At 41.6% G+C, this 17,062-nt stretch overlaps 1 protein-coding gene across 1 annotated transcript; it reads right to left on the reverse strand.

Annotated features, from left to right (window-relative positions):
• Positions 1 to 914: 914 nt before the first annotated feature.
• Positions 915 to 16,270, reverse strand: LOC132685844 (flavin-containing monooxygenase 5-like). Its single transcript, XM_060643222.2, is given in 9 exon segments — positions 915 to 1,100; positions 1,102 to 1,270; positions 2,558 to 2,630; positions 4,618 to 4,967; positions 6,398 to 6,597; positions 7,645 to 7,787; positions 11,624 to 11,777; positions 12,208 to 12,396; positions 16,136 to 16,270. Coding segments are annotated over 9 exon segments (1,599 nt in total).
• Between the last annotated feature and the right edge of the window lie 792 nt (positions 16,271 to 17,062).

Consider the following 17,062-nt stretch of genomic DNA (forward strand, 5'->3'; position numbering starts at 1 on the left):
ATCATTTCACCATGTATATGTACACTTACTACTTTTTCTCCCCATTTCTTCTTCACATTCTCCTGAATGATTTTATAGAATTTTGTATGTTTACTGTAGAATTTGTTCCATGTTTGGATAGTTTTAACAGAACACAAATTATGTGCATTTTCTGACTTCTATTATTCCTCTGTGGTATTCTCCATCCCCTAAAATACCCTCAGTAATACCTGAAATAACCTGTGTATTAGTAACCTGTTACCTCAACATCCATGATTCTATAGAATGTGACTGTAGAGGAGAAGGTTTCTTTCTTTCTTTTTTTAATGTTTATTTATTTTGAGACAGAGACAAAGTGTGAGCAGGGGAGGGGCAGAGAGAGGGAGAGAGAGAACCTTAAGGAGGTTCCACACCCAGCATGGGGCCCAACATGGGGCTCCATCCCACAACCCTGGGATCCTGACCTGAGTTGAAATCAAGTTGGTCGCTTAACTGACTGAGCCACCCAGGGCCCCGAGGAGAAGGCTTCTGATGAGGACATTTGTTCATCGTTAGCTATTCGAGATCGTTTGAAGAGATACTTTTTCCCAGCCTGTGCTTTACACGCAAAACCAAGAATTTGCCAATTGCAAATAGCTGACAAACCGTGTGTTTATTATAAAAGGAGGGCCTAGGAGAACTTGGCGTAACTGAGAACATCTGCCATATTATGGAAATTAACTTTTCACTTCCAAAGCAAAGTTTCATACAACCCAATTCATTTGAACTCTCTGTTGAAGAAATCTCCAATTTTGCCAAAATACTCACGCAGAGAGATTTTAGAATTATTCGTTGTACTGGTCTAGTCTGAATTGAAAGATAAACACTTGAACACACTCAATCTCCTTAATTAGTGTGTGTCACTGTCAGCTCCTAATATGCTAACGACCATAGGATTATCCTTTAATAATGATTAAGGTGAGAGCAAAGAGGAGAAGAGCTGCACAGGCGCTTTTAAGCCAAAATGGCACAGAGGATGGAGGCTGGTCACAGATGAGGGTTCGAGTCCTCAGGGGCTTGATGATCCTCTCTCTCTGGGTCAGGATGGCTCTCCGGGCCCCAGCCCACGTCCCTGGCCCCATGCAGGCGGTACTGGTAAGGCGTGCATGGGCCAAAGAAAATTTCTACAGCCAGCTTTGGATCCCACAGGAAGATGGAGGGCAGGTTGGGTTTCGCTCCTATTTCAGAGGCAATCTCATCCATGTATTCCACGTATTGCACTCTGCATGTGTCGCGAGGATTATTCAGGAATCTGAAAGCAGAAGGGGAAAAAAACCGCAATCGGAAACCTCAGGTCAGATGACAACCTCCTTCCTTCCAAGCATAATTTCCTCTAAACATCGGTGGACTTTGTGTGAGGGGATAACCCATGGGGGAAAGGACTGATGGCTACAGGTAATTTCTTAGTGGTTCCTTTTCTTTAAAATTTTTCTTGTTTATTTATTTACTTCTGAGAGAGAGAGCGAGCGAGCGAGCACACAAGCAGAGGAGGGGCGAGAGAGAGGGAGAGAGAGAATCCTGGGCAGGCTCAGCACTTCCAGCACAGAGCCCGACATGGGGCTCAATCCCATGAACCACAAGATCACGACCTGAGCCAAAATCAAGAGCCACCCAGGCTCTAACTGACTGAGCCACCCAGGCGCTCCTCTCAGTGGTTTCTAACAAAATATTCACACACTGTATTTTTCATCCTCAAATCCTTCCCAGAGTCTTGGATGGTAATAGGTGGGTTTCAGAAGATTGTTGTCATATTAATGGTATTCTTTTCTTAAATCCTGTACTTTGGCCATGCATTGGATTCTCATTCAGGGTATAGTCTCATTTTGGTAAATTGGTGGGGAATATGAAATTGTACATGCCAGTTATTTAGGTATGTGTGACATTCATTTGATTTTAAGTATTACTAAAATGTAATTCGTGGCCGACCTTTTAAACCAGTTGCTGGATAACTGACTGTTTTTGGGATAAACCCTTTGGTCTTAGAGACAGGCTGTAAACATTCACACTGTAAATTCTCAACAGGTATTTGTTGCATAGAAATACCTTACATTTCCCACCTCAGTGGTTGAGAATGATTTTCTATTAAGAAGATTTCATACAACCTATGAGCCTCTGACTTCATGTCAGTATTTTAATTAGATTCTGTAATGATTTGCCAACTCATTTCTCACATTGATTTATCTTTCCAACTCCTTAAAGGAGTAAAACAACCCTTCATTTCATCTTACATTTTTTTACACTTTGCAGCTCTAAGGCTATGATATGACATAAATTTGTAATTGTATTTATCTAGTGTTACATGAATTTTAAACAAGATTCTAAGGTTTCCATATTGGACTATTCTGTACCCATTCTTCCCATAAATATTCCCTACATTTATATTATGTATTATAATAGGAAGAGATGGCGAAGTTGATAATTTGAGATCTCATCTAGGCAAATAGATTCTATGATGAGAAAAATAGAAAGAATCTTTGATAGGCAAACAGCTCCACCTAAACACGTCCAATTGACTTTTACTAAGAAGCAAGTTTCTTACTCTTTTTCAAATTTTTTTCTCTTCCTTCTTATGTCTGCCATCATGCCACTCACCGAAGGTAATTTGTTCAATCCTAGGAAAGAAAGAAGATGAGATTCCAGAAGAAATGAATACCTTGAGAGTCATTTTGGTGGAGAGCATCCTAAGTGAGGTAGCACAAGAGTGAGGGAGCTGCATCCAGGAGGTCCTCTTGTGTGCCCTCCACTCATTGTTTCGTCCGACGCAAATGCCTTACAGATGCAAAGACATGTCCTCTAATGCGTTCACATCTTGACTAGCAGACCTCAAAGCCCACAAAGAAGGATGGACTGAAGGGAGTGACACCCAAATGACAAGACAAAAAGTAGCATGCGTGTGCGTCCATTATCAGAGCATTCACTCTGGCTGTCCTTGATTTATTTATTCACATATTTTAAGATGTTTATTTGCTTAATTTCTGAGAGATAGAGAGAGAGAGAGAGAGAGATAGAGAGAGAGAGGATGAGTGGGGGGAGGGGCAAAGAGAGAGGGAAAGAGAATCCCAAGCAGGCTCTGCATAGGAGAATCCCAAGCAAGGCAGAGCATAGCCTGCCATGAGGCCTGATCCCATGAACTGTGAGATCATGACCTGAGCCCAAATCAAGAGTTGGATGCTTAACATACTAAGCCAGTCAGGCTGTCCTTTAAATAGTGAGTTACCCCTGTTCATTTATGTTATGAATTTGTTTACAAATACATATTGTATTTACTAATAAATAGTGACTCAATGTCTCTTGTTTTCATTGGACAGAGATTTATTCTTAATTTTCCATCTTTTAAAAAAATTTTTTTGAATGTTTATTTATTTTTGAGAGAGAGACAGACAGACAGACAGAGCATGAGCAGGGAAGGAACAGAGAGAGAAGGGGAGACACAGAATCTGAAGCAGGTTCCAGGCTTTGAGCTGTCAGCACAGAGCCCGACATGGGGCTCGAACTCACAAACTGTGAGATCATGACCTGATCTGAAGTTGGACGCTCAACCGACTGAGCCACCCAGGCACCCCTTAATTTTCCATCTTAACTCATGGGAGACACCTTCCTATAATTCTCCCTCATTTCTTTGATGAGTGACATTCTATATTTTGAGAAACACAGAATGTTCTGGGAAAATATGGGGAACTTTTTAAAGGAGAAACAAATGAGCAGAATTAATATAATGTGATTGACAAAAGGTAGTTTGTGAATCTGTCTTCATCAATTAATTCTCAACCTTAGAATTAATGATATGGAGGAGCTGGGTTTTCTCTTTCTTTCTTTCTTTCTTTCTTTCTTTTTAAGTTTATTCATTCATTTTGAGAGAGAGAATACACAGTGAGGGAGGGGCAGAGAAAGAGGGAAAGAGAGAATCCCAAACAGGCTCTGAGTATGGAGCCCAATGAAGGCTCGAACCCACAGACCGTGAGATCATGACCTGAGCTGAAGTCAGATGGTTAGCCGACTGAGCCACCCAGGTACCGCTGGGGGAGCTGGGTTTTAATCCCAGGTTTGTCTTGGTACAGAGCTCTTACTCTTTTCATTGTGATGTGGTGCTACCCCAGTTACTTGGTGATTCGGCCGTAGTTCACATAATTCACATAATTTACCATTCATAATTCTGTGACTCTGCCTGTCCTCTTTTATTTTGAACGTGAGAGGCGAAAAAATGCTCCCTTTAATTTAGGCTCGTTCCAGAATTATTCTAGCAACAACTGAGAAGTAGCATAGTTATTATTTCCCATCTATACTTTAGGTTGAGCTCTTTCTTCCACTTCCATCACTTCCTCTACTAGGTAGTGCCCTAATGTGTTCTGAAGAATTATTTGCCAATAAGTTGTCACTTGATGGTAGCTTAAGGTAATTTTTTTAATCTCCATTTTTCATGGGAATCCTAGAGGTTAAATAGCCATCAAACGCTAACATAATAAATACGAAGCGGTACAATTTCGGACACTGTAAAGGTTAACTTCACATATGTTTTGCAGCAGAAGACCTTTGCAATGCCTCTGAAATCACCTCTTTGGGTGGTCACCTTTTCCAAATATGCATAAGGTCAGCGCATACCCTTGAATACACGCATGGCCCATCAGCTCTGGAGTTCCGATGTGGGAATGGTGGCTCCCACTGGCTGGAGAATGCCAATGAAAGCTAGTGTTGGTTTCTCTAGTTGAGGGGGGAAGACAAATTTAAACATGGAGTGCTGGCTGTCCAGAACTGTTGCATTGTTTTCCAAAAAGGGAAAAGAGAAAGTATATCCTGTGGCAAAAATAACAACATCAAGGTCCTCTTCTGTTCCATCTCCGAAGATGGCTGACGTCTCTGTGAACTCCCTAACATCTGATTTTATCAGAACTCTTCCAGATATTATGTGATTGGGTAGATCATCACCACAAGTAGCTTGATGAGTGAGAAGTCTGAAGAATAAAAATTGAAATTCAGGAAAATTAATATGTCTTTTGGGATAGGAGTTGAGCTCAAAAATATTTCAAATATTTTTTGGTTGAGCTAAAGAAAAAAAAACTTGCATTTTTGTTTTATAAAAAATTTCTTTAAGTCAATACTTTTTCTGAATTGTTTACTGAATAAATATCCTGTACTTATTAGAATGCCAATAGCATTTATTTAATACTTATTATATACAAAGAGAAGATTTTGCAATGGTATATAAATTTATGCCAATGATAATATTGACATCTAATTTCTTGGAAACCATTTTTTGGGGGAGAGATTTTTTAAAAGCAATTGGTGGAAGTGTTCATACTAGAATAGGAAAATTAGATCATATTCTGATTTCCATTTATTTCGAGAACCTACATACCACTTTTATAAGCTTTACTGACATCATTTAATACTTAGTAGTCTCCCTGCTGCTACCCCAGCCTCCCTATAATTTCCCCTCCACTCGGCAACCTGAGGGATCCTTTGAAAACGTAGAATTATATACTGATGGGTTTCTATTTCACCAAAAATGAAATCGAAAGCTATGACCATGCCCTAACCCTAAAAATCCCCCCATGATCTGGCTCCTGCTTACATCTGTGAATATATTTCTTACCACTTCCCCTCCCCCAACAGTCTCTACACTGGGTTGGTTCCTTGCTCATTCCATCCAGCCTTTGAACTTGTGTTTCTTCTGCCCAGAATGATATTCTCATCTTAGACATTCTTTCAGGTCTTGCCTCCTCACTTCCTTCAGGTCCCATTCAAATGCTCTCTCATCATATATGCATTCCAGAACCACCCCATCTAGAAAAGATTCCTCTCCCCAACTCTTCTTACTGTTTGTTATAGCACATATGACTCCACGTCATTGCATTATCCCCTGGTTGGTTTCTCCCCTACTAGAAAGGAGGTCCAGCAAGAGCTAGGACTCCACCTGACCTTGTCCTTATTCTACTCCCAGTATCCAGAAACATACGTGACCATAGTAGGAACTCAGAAATATTTATTAAATTTATCCACACTGTACACAATCAATTTTTTGTGCTTGCACATTTATACCTCATAACAGATAGGAGATAGGGATTGCATTTTACCAATGTAAAAAAGAAAGAAAGAAAATACTTAACTATACCAGGGTTAAAAGACAGAGGCAAAATTTGTTTTTTTTTTTTTAATGTTTATTTATTTTTTTGAGAGAGACAGAGACAGAGCTTGAGCAGGGGAGGGGCAGAGAGAGAGGGAGACACAGAATCTGAAGCAGGCTCCAGGCTGTCAGCACAGAGCATGATGTGGGGCTTGAACCCACAGACGGTGAGATCATGACCTGAGCTGAAGTCAGACACCCAACTGACTGAGCCACCCAGGCGCCCCAAAATTAGTTTTTAAAAAACCTAGAACATACCTGTGTTTAGGTAGTAAGCCATAAACGTCATGGTTAAATCGAGCGTTTAATTTATTCTCTGCCCATCTGTTGATTAAGAATGTAGGGTAAAATTTGTTGAGGATGGTCTTAAAACGAGTGAAGAGAACAGTGTCCATGGGCATTCCATTATCCCAGACCCGGTTCCAAATCCACGCACCCCGCCTTGTGCTGAGATACACCTGGGAGAGAATGCAGATAAATGAAATATAGATGCCTCACAGTGTAAGACTTTCCTTTCTCAGTTTTTCAGATGTCTCTCATTTGGCTCATGAGAGATGGAGAAGAACTCTCTTGCCTTGTTAGCTTGAAGAGTTCCTCTGTCCTCAAAGACAGATAGACAGACAGATATAATCACACACACTCACGCAAACAGACACATTTGGCTTGTGGCTTATAGTTCCAGAAATCTCCCTCAGCTTTCCTCTGGGTCTCACTCACTATCCCTCTTGCGTTTTCCCCAAAGTGTTTGATGCCTGCCATCTCTCACATTGCAGATCCTGGGCAAACACAATGATGTAAGATGACTGGAGGTCAACAGATTGACATGTAAGATCCCATCCATCTGCTAATTATGATATTATAGAACTTGGAATACGTACTTGGTTACTATGTATCCCTAGAAATCTAGGTATGGAAGGAATCAGAGTTGGGAGATGTATCAAGTGTCGTATCAGTGAAAAACAAAGGGATTTAAAGTGGTTTTCTGATATAGTTCATTTTTTTAAAATACATTTTTTTAACATTTATTTATTTTTGAGAGATACGGAGACAGAGTGCGAGCAGAGGAAGGGTGGAGAGAGAGGGAGATGCAGACTTCGAAGCAGGCTCCAGGCTCTGAGCTGTCAACACAGAGCCCGACGCGGGGCTCGAACTCATGGACCGCGAGATCATGACCTGAGCCGAAGTCGGACGCTCAACCGACTGAGCCACCCAGGCGCCCTTGATATAGTCCATTTTTTTAACTCGTGGCTGTACCAGTGAAGCTGACACTCACTGGTGAAAATAATATGGTGGTCACTAAAGTTTGAAATATCGATTTTTATTCAATTCTCATTTTTTAAATGTATTATCAAGATTGCTACCAAGAAAACGAGTGTGAAGAGGTAATTAACAATCAGGATTGAAGCAGCGTGTGGGTAGGCACCACACACACTTCATGCAATGCCAACATCTCAGAGGGCAGTGGGCAGGGTGCATCTCAGGAAAGAGAATTTTAGGAACCAAACCTGTGAAGCTACATGACTGAGCTCAATTGCCAAGTCATCTCCAGAATTTCCAATGCCAACCACAATGATTTTCTTCCCCTGAAATTTCTCTGGGCTCCTGTATTCACAGCTGTGGATATATTGACCTTTGAACCTGTTGATTCCTGTGGGCAAGAATAGAATTACTCAAGCATTGGTCTTTATGTATGTATGTATGTATGTATGTTTGTTTATTTTTATTTTTTTTTAACGTTTATTTATTTTTGAGACAGAGAGAGACAGAGCATGAACAGGGGAGGGGCAGAGAGAGAGGGAGACACAGAATCTGAAACAGGCTCCAGGCTCTGAGCAATCAGCACAGAGCCCGACGCGGGGCTCGAACTCACGGACCACGAGATCATGACCTGAGCCGAAGCCGGACGCTTAACCGACCAAGCCACCCAGGCACCCCTGTTTGTTTGTTTATTTTAAGAAAAGAGGGAGGAGGAGGGGCAGAGAGAGGGAGAGAGAGAATCCCAAGTAGGCTCTGTGCTATAAGCACAGAACCTGATGAGGGGCTTGATCCCATGAATCTTGAGATCATGACCTGAACCAAAATCAAGTCAGATACTCAACCAACTGAGCCACCCAGGTGCCCCTATATTATTTTTTAAAGCTTATTATTTAATTCAAAGTCCATCCTATTTAAACCTCTCATTTGCTGTTTTACTGATGCTGGCCTGCAGGTTGTATCTGCCCAACATCATCAGACAGAATAAATCCTCAAACATTTTTGTTCTAGATCATAAATTCCAAGCTTAAACAAATTATCAGGTTTCTAAACAAATCAGACATCTAATTTCTGCCTCCATTTTACTTACCTATTCCTTGCCAAGCCTTCAATGGTGAGTTAGGCTCCTATTTAAGTAATGCATCTTCCTTTTCCTTCATCCTTGTTATTTACCATTACTGCTTTGGACCCACTTTCTGTCTTGCTTTCCCAACCCAAGCTTCACCCTTGTCTAGATGTTTCCATCTCAGGCTAGGCCCAGCACACCCTTCCCACCAGCACTACTCACTCTGCTTTACTACTGGGGACAAACACTCCAACATCACCTATAGGATCTGAAGCTAAAATAATGTAGGAACTTAATATTTTTGCCTAAAAATTTCCTCTGACTTAAATAGAAACCTCATACGGCAAAGCCATAAAAGCTGGTTGATTTTGCAGTATTTCATTTCATTTATTTATTTATTTAAAAAAGTTTTTTTTAATGTTTATTCATTTTTGAGAGACAGAGAGAGACAGAGTATGAGCGGGGAAGGGGCAGAGAGAGAGGGAGACACAGAATTGAACGCAAACTCCAGGTTCTGAGCTGTCAGCACAGAGCCCGATGCGAGGCTCGATCTCACAAACTGCGAGATCATGACCTGAGCCGAAGTTGGTCGCTCAACTGACTGAGCCACCCAGGTGCCCTGACAGTATTTCATTTTTTAAGCAACACTAGGGTCTGCACATATGGGCTTCGTTTGCTCCTCTTGTGACACTGGACAGCCCTAGTCAGTCCTGACTGTGGGTCAGTCCTTGCCCTGTTTCTTTTCCCCTACAGAATCTGATCTAAGATCTCAGCTTTCCTTTGGAAGTTCTTCAGTCCTCACCTAGCGAACTCCTGGCATGGATCTAATTGTTCCCAAACTCCATCTTTCCGAGTTGCATAGTCCATAAAATTTCTCATCAGTCATTTCCCCTCCCCTCGGGCCCACTGCGATTCATCTCATTCCTGAAGATAACTTTTTTTTCCCTCACGTTTATGGAACAGCAAAGATCTTCAGGGAGTTTCCCAACACCTAAAAGTTACTGTGTTTTCATCCATCCTTTTTCTGTCTCCCTTCCCCAGGAGAAAATATTTCTCTTCAACTCTGAAATGAATCCCTTGCCCTGTGGGCCAAACTGTGAGGGGGTTTTGAGGTCAAACAAATGTAGGCATGAAGGTCAGCTTTTTTTTTTTTTTTTAACTACTAGGGACATTTGCGATGGGTATGGTTTCACCCAGCTCATAGGAATGGTATCAGATCTGTTAAAATGTTCCTAAATAGTAAGTACTTGAGAAATAGGTTTAATACTCTTCTTTAAGTATCTTCAGTCCCGGCCCACGCTCTCCTATTTTCAGGGAACATCTCTTCAGCCTTGTTGCTTCGTGGTCCCCTCCGTCTTTCTCCCTCATGCAGGCAGAATCAGTGTCTCCTGCATCGTCCCCTGTCGCAGGAAGTGGCAACTCAATTGCTGGGACCGATGACGTGCAAGGTACCGTTGATACTTCCCTGCTACATCTCAGTTCTGGCCCATCAGCAAATTCTATCATCTCTATGTTCAAACTCTATTCAAGACCCAAGCACTTCTTTATGTCTCCACTGCCACCCACCTGGTCCAAACTACCATCATGTCTCCCCTGAATTAGCGCAAGAGCCTCCTCCCTGCTCCCCCCCCGCTTCCATCTGTACTACCTCCTTCCCCGACTCTTCTGAGCACAGCAGCTAAAGAGATGAGAGCACGCCTCTACTGGGCTCAACACCTCCTAACAGCTCTTACCTCGCTCAAGGCCAGAGTGCAAACAATGGCCCCCCCCTTCACTCTCCGACGTCATCTCCTGCCTACCCCATCCGCTCCTCCCACCACACTGGACCTGGGAGGCACACTCCCCCATCACGGCCTTTGCACCTGATGTTCTTCCTGCACGGGGCGCCTTCTCCAGATATCTGCATCACTTCCTCAACTCCTCTGGGCGTTTGCTCAAATGTCCCTTTCTCACGGAAACCTTCCCTGGCCACTTCATCTAACCTTGCATCGTACCCTCATCCCCAAACTCCTCCCCTTTCCCACAGTTATCACCTCCCCATATTTATCCCATTTTTGTCTGTGTCCATCTGCCCTCCGCATGCTCCTTGCAGGCAGGGGTTTTGCTTGTTTCGTTCTCTGCTGAGCCTCTGGACTCTTGGTGCCCAACAGGTATTTCTTGAATGACTGTTGAATGATGAATACAGGAATATTTAAATTTCGAATCAACTAACCAAGAGATTTCTCTCGACCCATTTAAACCTTCATTGTCTTCTCAGACACTGGGAAACAGACACACACAGCAGTGAAAGTGGGGGGCATCTAGAATCTTCTAAGATCCCCAAAGGAGTCTCAGGTTCAGCTCTGTTTGAGAAGATTGAGCATGCATCCTGCTCCTAGGGATAAACAGGGAGGCACTGTGTAGGTAAACCATTCCTGCAGCATTCCTTATATGCGAGGTGCTTAAGCTTCCAGATAGTAAACAATAGCATTGCAGCAACTTCTAACATGTGTACATGGCTATTTATATTCATCATGCTATGTACCTACATACACCTTCGGGGTGTTGTATGTAAGCAATGAGTCACTGGAATCTACCCCCAAAACCAAGAGCACGCTGTATACACCGTATGTTAGCTAACTTGACAATAAATTATATATATATATATATATATATATATATATATATATATATAAAAGCTAAATCTTAATATATTTTCTGTAGCTTTGATCCTACTATTTATTCCAAACTATTTTTTTCAGTTTTTTATTCATTTAAGTAATCTCTACACCCAACGTGGGTCTCAAACTCATGACCCCAAGATCAAGAGTCACACGCTTTTCCAAATGAGCCAGTCAGGAGCCCCATATTGACTCCAAACTATTGCCAACACACAACAATTCCCACATTTTGCTTGTTAGTTGTGGAAAAATGTAACGCTTTTCTCTGAAAATAACCCAGAACTTGTGGCAATAGGTATTAGTAATTTCAATTTTTGATTTTATAATATTATGTATTATTTGAATGGACCCCGTAAGAGCATGCATTACTTTATAATCAGAAAAAAATAATGTTTCTTTTGAAAATAGGGTGACTTTCTGAGTGACGAACTTTCTTCGAGAATAACAACAGCAACAATGATAAAACCTCATAGCACCAGTGCCTTAACGCTCCATATGACATACCTGGAAAGTTCTGGAGTGGCAAGATGGGACCGGTGTAAAGACTACTACACACCATAATCCCATCAAAGACATAGGATTCCTGCTTCCCTGTGGTCTCGACCAGGACGTCCGTGCAAGGGAAGTCGGAGCGCTTCCTCACGCTGTCCACCTTTGACTGGGAATGAGACAAATTTGGACATGTGGCCTCTCTTCCTGGCTGCCTCCTGTCCCAGAACTTTTGGCCTCATTGAGTAAGGTTGGTTATAGCTACTCTCCCTCGGGGTTTTCTGAAAGAGTTTCTTTATAGCTGGTTTTCCTACCAAGACCTTTTTAAGCAGAGACGTAAGCCAGCACGTCCCCAGCTGTGGTCCTGAATGTAGTTGACGGTGAGCCAACACCAGGTGCACCGTCTGGCGTTTTCAGCCAACCCATCATACCTTTTCCAGAAGGAAGTAAGGATGGAAGGTCCTGCTGACTCCACCAGAGAGGCACACAGGGCTCCCCTCCAAGACTGAATGCCTGTGCCTTTCTGTCCCTCACTTAGCCTGGTTCTGGACTCTACCAAGAAGGTTCTGCATATGCTGAGTGTTCCCGGCTCCACTCACCAGAAACCGGATGTGCTTCGTTAGGTCAAAGTGTTGTGCATACATCCTGAGGTACTCCATGATTCTGGAATTGTGCAAGTAGTTGGGGAAATGATCGGGGGAAGGGTAATCGCGGTAGGTTGTCATCTCCTTCAAAGTGTTGCTGGTGGCAGATTTGTAGATACTTGCCCTGCCACTCGTAGTCTCCTCCTGCCAGGAAAAAGAAGATAATTCCCATCTTTTCGAATACAATAGTAACATTAAAAAAAAAAAAAAATCAATCCTTCATTTGTCAAATTATGAGGCTCCTGGGATGAATTCCTTCAAAGAAAGTAAAGTTGCTTTTCCAGTACCTTCACTAAGAGATAAGTTACCTTGTCTTAGTTTAAAACAACAGATAATTTTGTTGAGGAACAAAGAGGAGAATATGAAAAGATGGAAGCAACCTGAAAAGAAAACTGTATGTAGAATACCAGAGAGTGAAAGTCATCAGAGGAAGTTGGGGCTGCCTCCCTGCCCACTGAGCTCAGAGGGGTCAGAGTCCTGGCCAGAGGATATCCAAGAAGTCCATGCTGTTTGTAGTGACAGAAAAGAATACAGAGTGTTAGTACATTTGGCTTTCTTTTTTCCCTCCTTTTTTTAATTGATGATTTTTTTCTAATTACAAAAGCATCAAATGTTTATTACAATTTTATAGAAAATCAGAGACGAATATCATTCTTGATGATCATTTTCTTTTTTTTCCAAATTTTTATTTAAATTCTAGGTAGTTAACATATAGGGTAATATTGGTTTCAGGAGTAGAATTTAGAATATAGTGATTTATCACTTATATACAACACCCAGTGCTCATCACAAGTGCCCTCCTTAATGCCCATCCCCCATTTAGCCCGTTCCCCCCAACTCCTTCCCTCCACCAACCCTCAGTTTGTTCTCTATCATTAAGAATCTCTTAGGGTTTGTCTCCCTGTCTCTTTTTTCCCCCTTTCCATATATTAATTTGTTTTGTTTCTTAAATTCCACATATGAGTGGAATCATGTGCTATTTGTCTTTCTGATTGACTTATTTCACTTAGCAGAATACCCTCCAGTTCCATCCACATTGTTGCAAATGGCAAGGTTTCATTCCTTTTGATGGCTGAGTAATATTCCAGTGTGTGTGTGTGTGTGTGTGTGTGTGTGTGTGTGTACATGTTAGATCTTTATCCATTCATTAGTTGATGGACATTTGGACTCTTTGCATAGTTTGGCAATTGTTGATAATGCTGCTATAAACATCGGGATGTGTGTACTCCTTTGAATCTGAATTTTTGTATCCTTTGGGTGAATACTTAGTAGTGTAATTGCTGGATCATAGGGTGGTTCTATTTTTAACTTTTTAAGGAACCTCCATACTGTTTTCTAGAGTGGCTGCACCAGTTTACATCCCACCAACAATGTAAGAAGGTTCTCCTTTCTTCACATCCTCGCCAACTTGATGATCACTTTAAATGTTTTGATACATATGCTTTTGGTCTCAGTTTCTCAATCTTTCAGAACCTCTATTATCTACTTACCTATATGCATACAGATAGGTATATTGTATTTTAGCAATTTACAATATGTTACGGTTTATAAAGAGTTAAAAAAACTTTTTTTAATGTTCATCCATTTTTGAGAGACAGACAGACAGACAGACAGACAGATAGAGCACAAGCTGGGGAGGGGAAGAGAGAGAGGAGACACAGAATTTGAAGCAGGGTCCAGGGTCCTAACTGTCGGCACCTAACGCAAGGCTCGAGCTCACAAACTGTGAGATCATGACCTGACCCGAAGTTGGACACCCAACCAACCGAGCCACCCAGGCACCCCTAAAGAGTTTTTTATATACATTACCTAATTCAATCTTGTGAAGCACATTATCATGCTAATTTTTCAGGAGTCCATATAGCACATAATATCTGTTATGTGTGTTAGCAACCATTCCTGATTTTTTTTGAAACTAAGGCTAGACACTTAAGTGATTTAAGGCTAAGAAAAGAAATACACCACCACTTAAAATATGTTGTTTTCTCCCGGGAAGAATTTATTATAATCTTAAAATATAGTCATTTTAATATATGTACGCAGAAAACACAATTGGGGAGGAGGTTATTTTTTTCATCTTTTGTATATTATTGGTGAAATAAAGAATCAGTAATACATGTACTATGAATATTCTAAACTTGAATCCAGAAAATATGGAATCTAATTCCTGCTAAATCACATCAACTTTAAGAACAGATCAAAATATGTGTTTTCTCCCTCAAAATGAAGAGTATTGTTTAATAAATGCCATTGTAGTGAACACTCATATATAAAAATATCCCTTCTGAGAAGGATAGCTTCTGCAAATATAAGCAGCATTTTTTATGAGTGAAAGCTTAAAAGATGGGTATCAGATGAAATCAGGTGACATGATGTGGTATTTTGTGGCATCCTGATGTGGTCCTGGAGATATATCATTGTCTGGCTTGGATAGGGAACCTGACATCAAATCATTTCTCTGAATCTATTTCTTCGCCTGCAGATAAGTGCTTGCCTCTCTCACGGAGTTATTGTGAAGACCAAATCGTGCACAAAAAATGCTTAAAAACCTTACACACCTCAACAAGTGCATATAGTGCGATATGACTAATAGCCTGTGTGCACAGGGTGCTGTAGACATCGGGCGTGGAGGCTGGAGAAGCTTTCCTAGAGACAGGCCTGTATTGGTTAAGGTCCAACCAGTAACATGGAAACTGGGGCACCTGGATGGCTCAGTCAGTTAAGCATCCTACTGTTGGTTTTGGCTCAGGTCATGATCTCAGGGCTCCTGAGTTTGAGCCCCGCGTCGGGCTTTGTGCTGACACACGGAGCCTGCTTGGGATTCTCTCTCTCTCTCTCTCTCTCTCTCTCTCTCTCTCTCTCTCTGCCCCTCCCCTGCTCACTCTGTCTGTCTCTCTCAAAATAAATAAATAAACTTAAAAAAAAAAAAAAAAAGAAAAAGGAACATGGAAACTACTCCCAATACTTGAAACTGGGAATGTAATGCAGGGAATTGTTCTTCCAAAAAAAAAAAAAAAAAAAAAAAAAAAGGATAGACCTAAGAAGCCAACGAGGTGTGGGTGAGACATCCCAGAGATTACCTTTCTTTTATCCCCACATGGCAAACTTGGAGGTCGCATGGTCAAGGGGCATAACTCTAAGTTGGAAAAGAACCGCTTAGTCACATCAGACTATGATGCGGGACAGAAACCGTTATTGTGCTAAGTCCTGGAGATTTCAGAGTTTGTCTGTGGGACAGTTAGTGTTAGCTGCCCTTACTAGCACATATATATTATTAGGATGAAGATCAAAATCTACAGATAGATCAAGCATTAGCATGTATGTGGCAGCTGGAAGCCAAGGTAGGGTGATAAGGAAGAATCCCAAGGGACTTGCAAAAGGTAGAAGACCAGAGGATCGAGAATAGAACCACAATCAGCCACGCTGAGAGGCCAAGCGGAAAACTATCGCGTTGGAAAAGGAGAGAGAAAAGAGAGTGAAATCACGGAAGCCAGGGACAAGCGGTTTTTAAACTGAGTTGGTTTTTGACACTTTTAGATCCCCTTGAGAAAGCAAGAAAACTCAGCACAGGAAGTCCATCTGATTTGACAGCTTTGATTGGTAACAGCCGTGAGAGCAGTTTTCTGGGAGGGCTTGTGTGTCCACTAGGTAATGCTGGTGGAACTTCAGGGAGTTAGACTCTGTAAGGAGGAAGGACTGTTGGAGCATCATCCTTGGGGGAAGGAAAGATTGGGATTCGACGCACAGGTGTAGGCACTAATAAAAATAATAATTATTACGCTGGTAGTTGAGGATAAGTTACTGCTGATATCTTTGCATTCCTACTTCCAGATATGGAAAAGATGTCATCACACATGCGGTGACATAGTCTATTCAAACTTACCTGGTATCTCCACAGTCCTCCAATGTCATTGGTTCCTTCAAAGCAGGTGGGCTCCAATCCCTCCTCCAGACAGATCTTAATGGCCCCTAATCCACTGACCCCAGCACCAATCACCGCAATTCTCTTTCTTGGCATTGTTCCCTCTATCAGGGAATTTATTAGTAGAAAATCAGATTTTTCTTGTCATGGAATTTTTTTCTACAGTTCAACATCATTAGGTTTTTTTTTTCTTTCTAAAATTGCTAGCTAATGCATTTAAGTAATGTCCTACTCAAAGCTGCTATCCAATTCAAAGGTTCTCTGAGCGACAGAAAACCCTACCTCACACAAGACTTTCTCATTTTCAAGTACAAAGTAGATTGCTTAAAAAAATAGGTTTGGGGGACCCTGGGTGCCTCAGTCGGTTAAGCGTCCAACTCTTGATTTCAGCTCAGGCCAGGTCAAAGATGGAGCCCCTCGTGGGCTGAAGATTCTCTCTCTTGCTGTCCCTCTGCCCCTCCCTTGATCGTGTGCGCGCATGCGCACTCTATCTCTCTCAAAAAAAAAAAAAAAATTGATTCCTAAAGTTACACACACACACACACACACACACACACACACACCCCTCCATATACAGATTTTGCACAAACTGACTTTTAACTCCTTCTGCTACTACGATCTGCTTGCCGAAACACTCATGTTGGTGACTTTTGCAGTTTACTTTTGATTTAAGCCAGAAAATGGCCACTTTTGCCCTGTGATAGGGTTTGAAGTGGGTAGGAAAAAGAAAACTCCAACAGAGCATTTCATCAAGTAAGTATCGCTCATCTCACTGTTCTTGGGGCAGAGTGCAAGCTACATACATGTAAACGTTCTTCACAAAAGTAGTTCAACTGCCTTCATCCTGAAGATTAATGTTCTGCCATTTGCTCATTCACTAAACATTTA

The sequence above is a fragment of the Panthera onca genome, chromosome F1 (genome assembly GCF_046562875.1).
Source record: "Panthera onca isolate mPanOnc1 chromosome F1, mPanOnc1 haplotype 2, whole genome shotgun sequence".
Taxonomy (NCBI): domain Eukaryota; kingdom Metazoa; phylum Chordata; class Mammalia; order Carnivora; family Felidae; genus Panthera; species Panthera onca.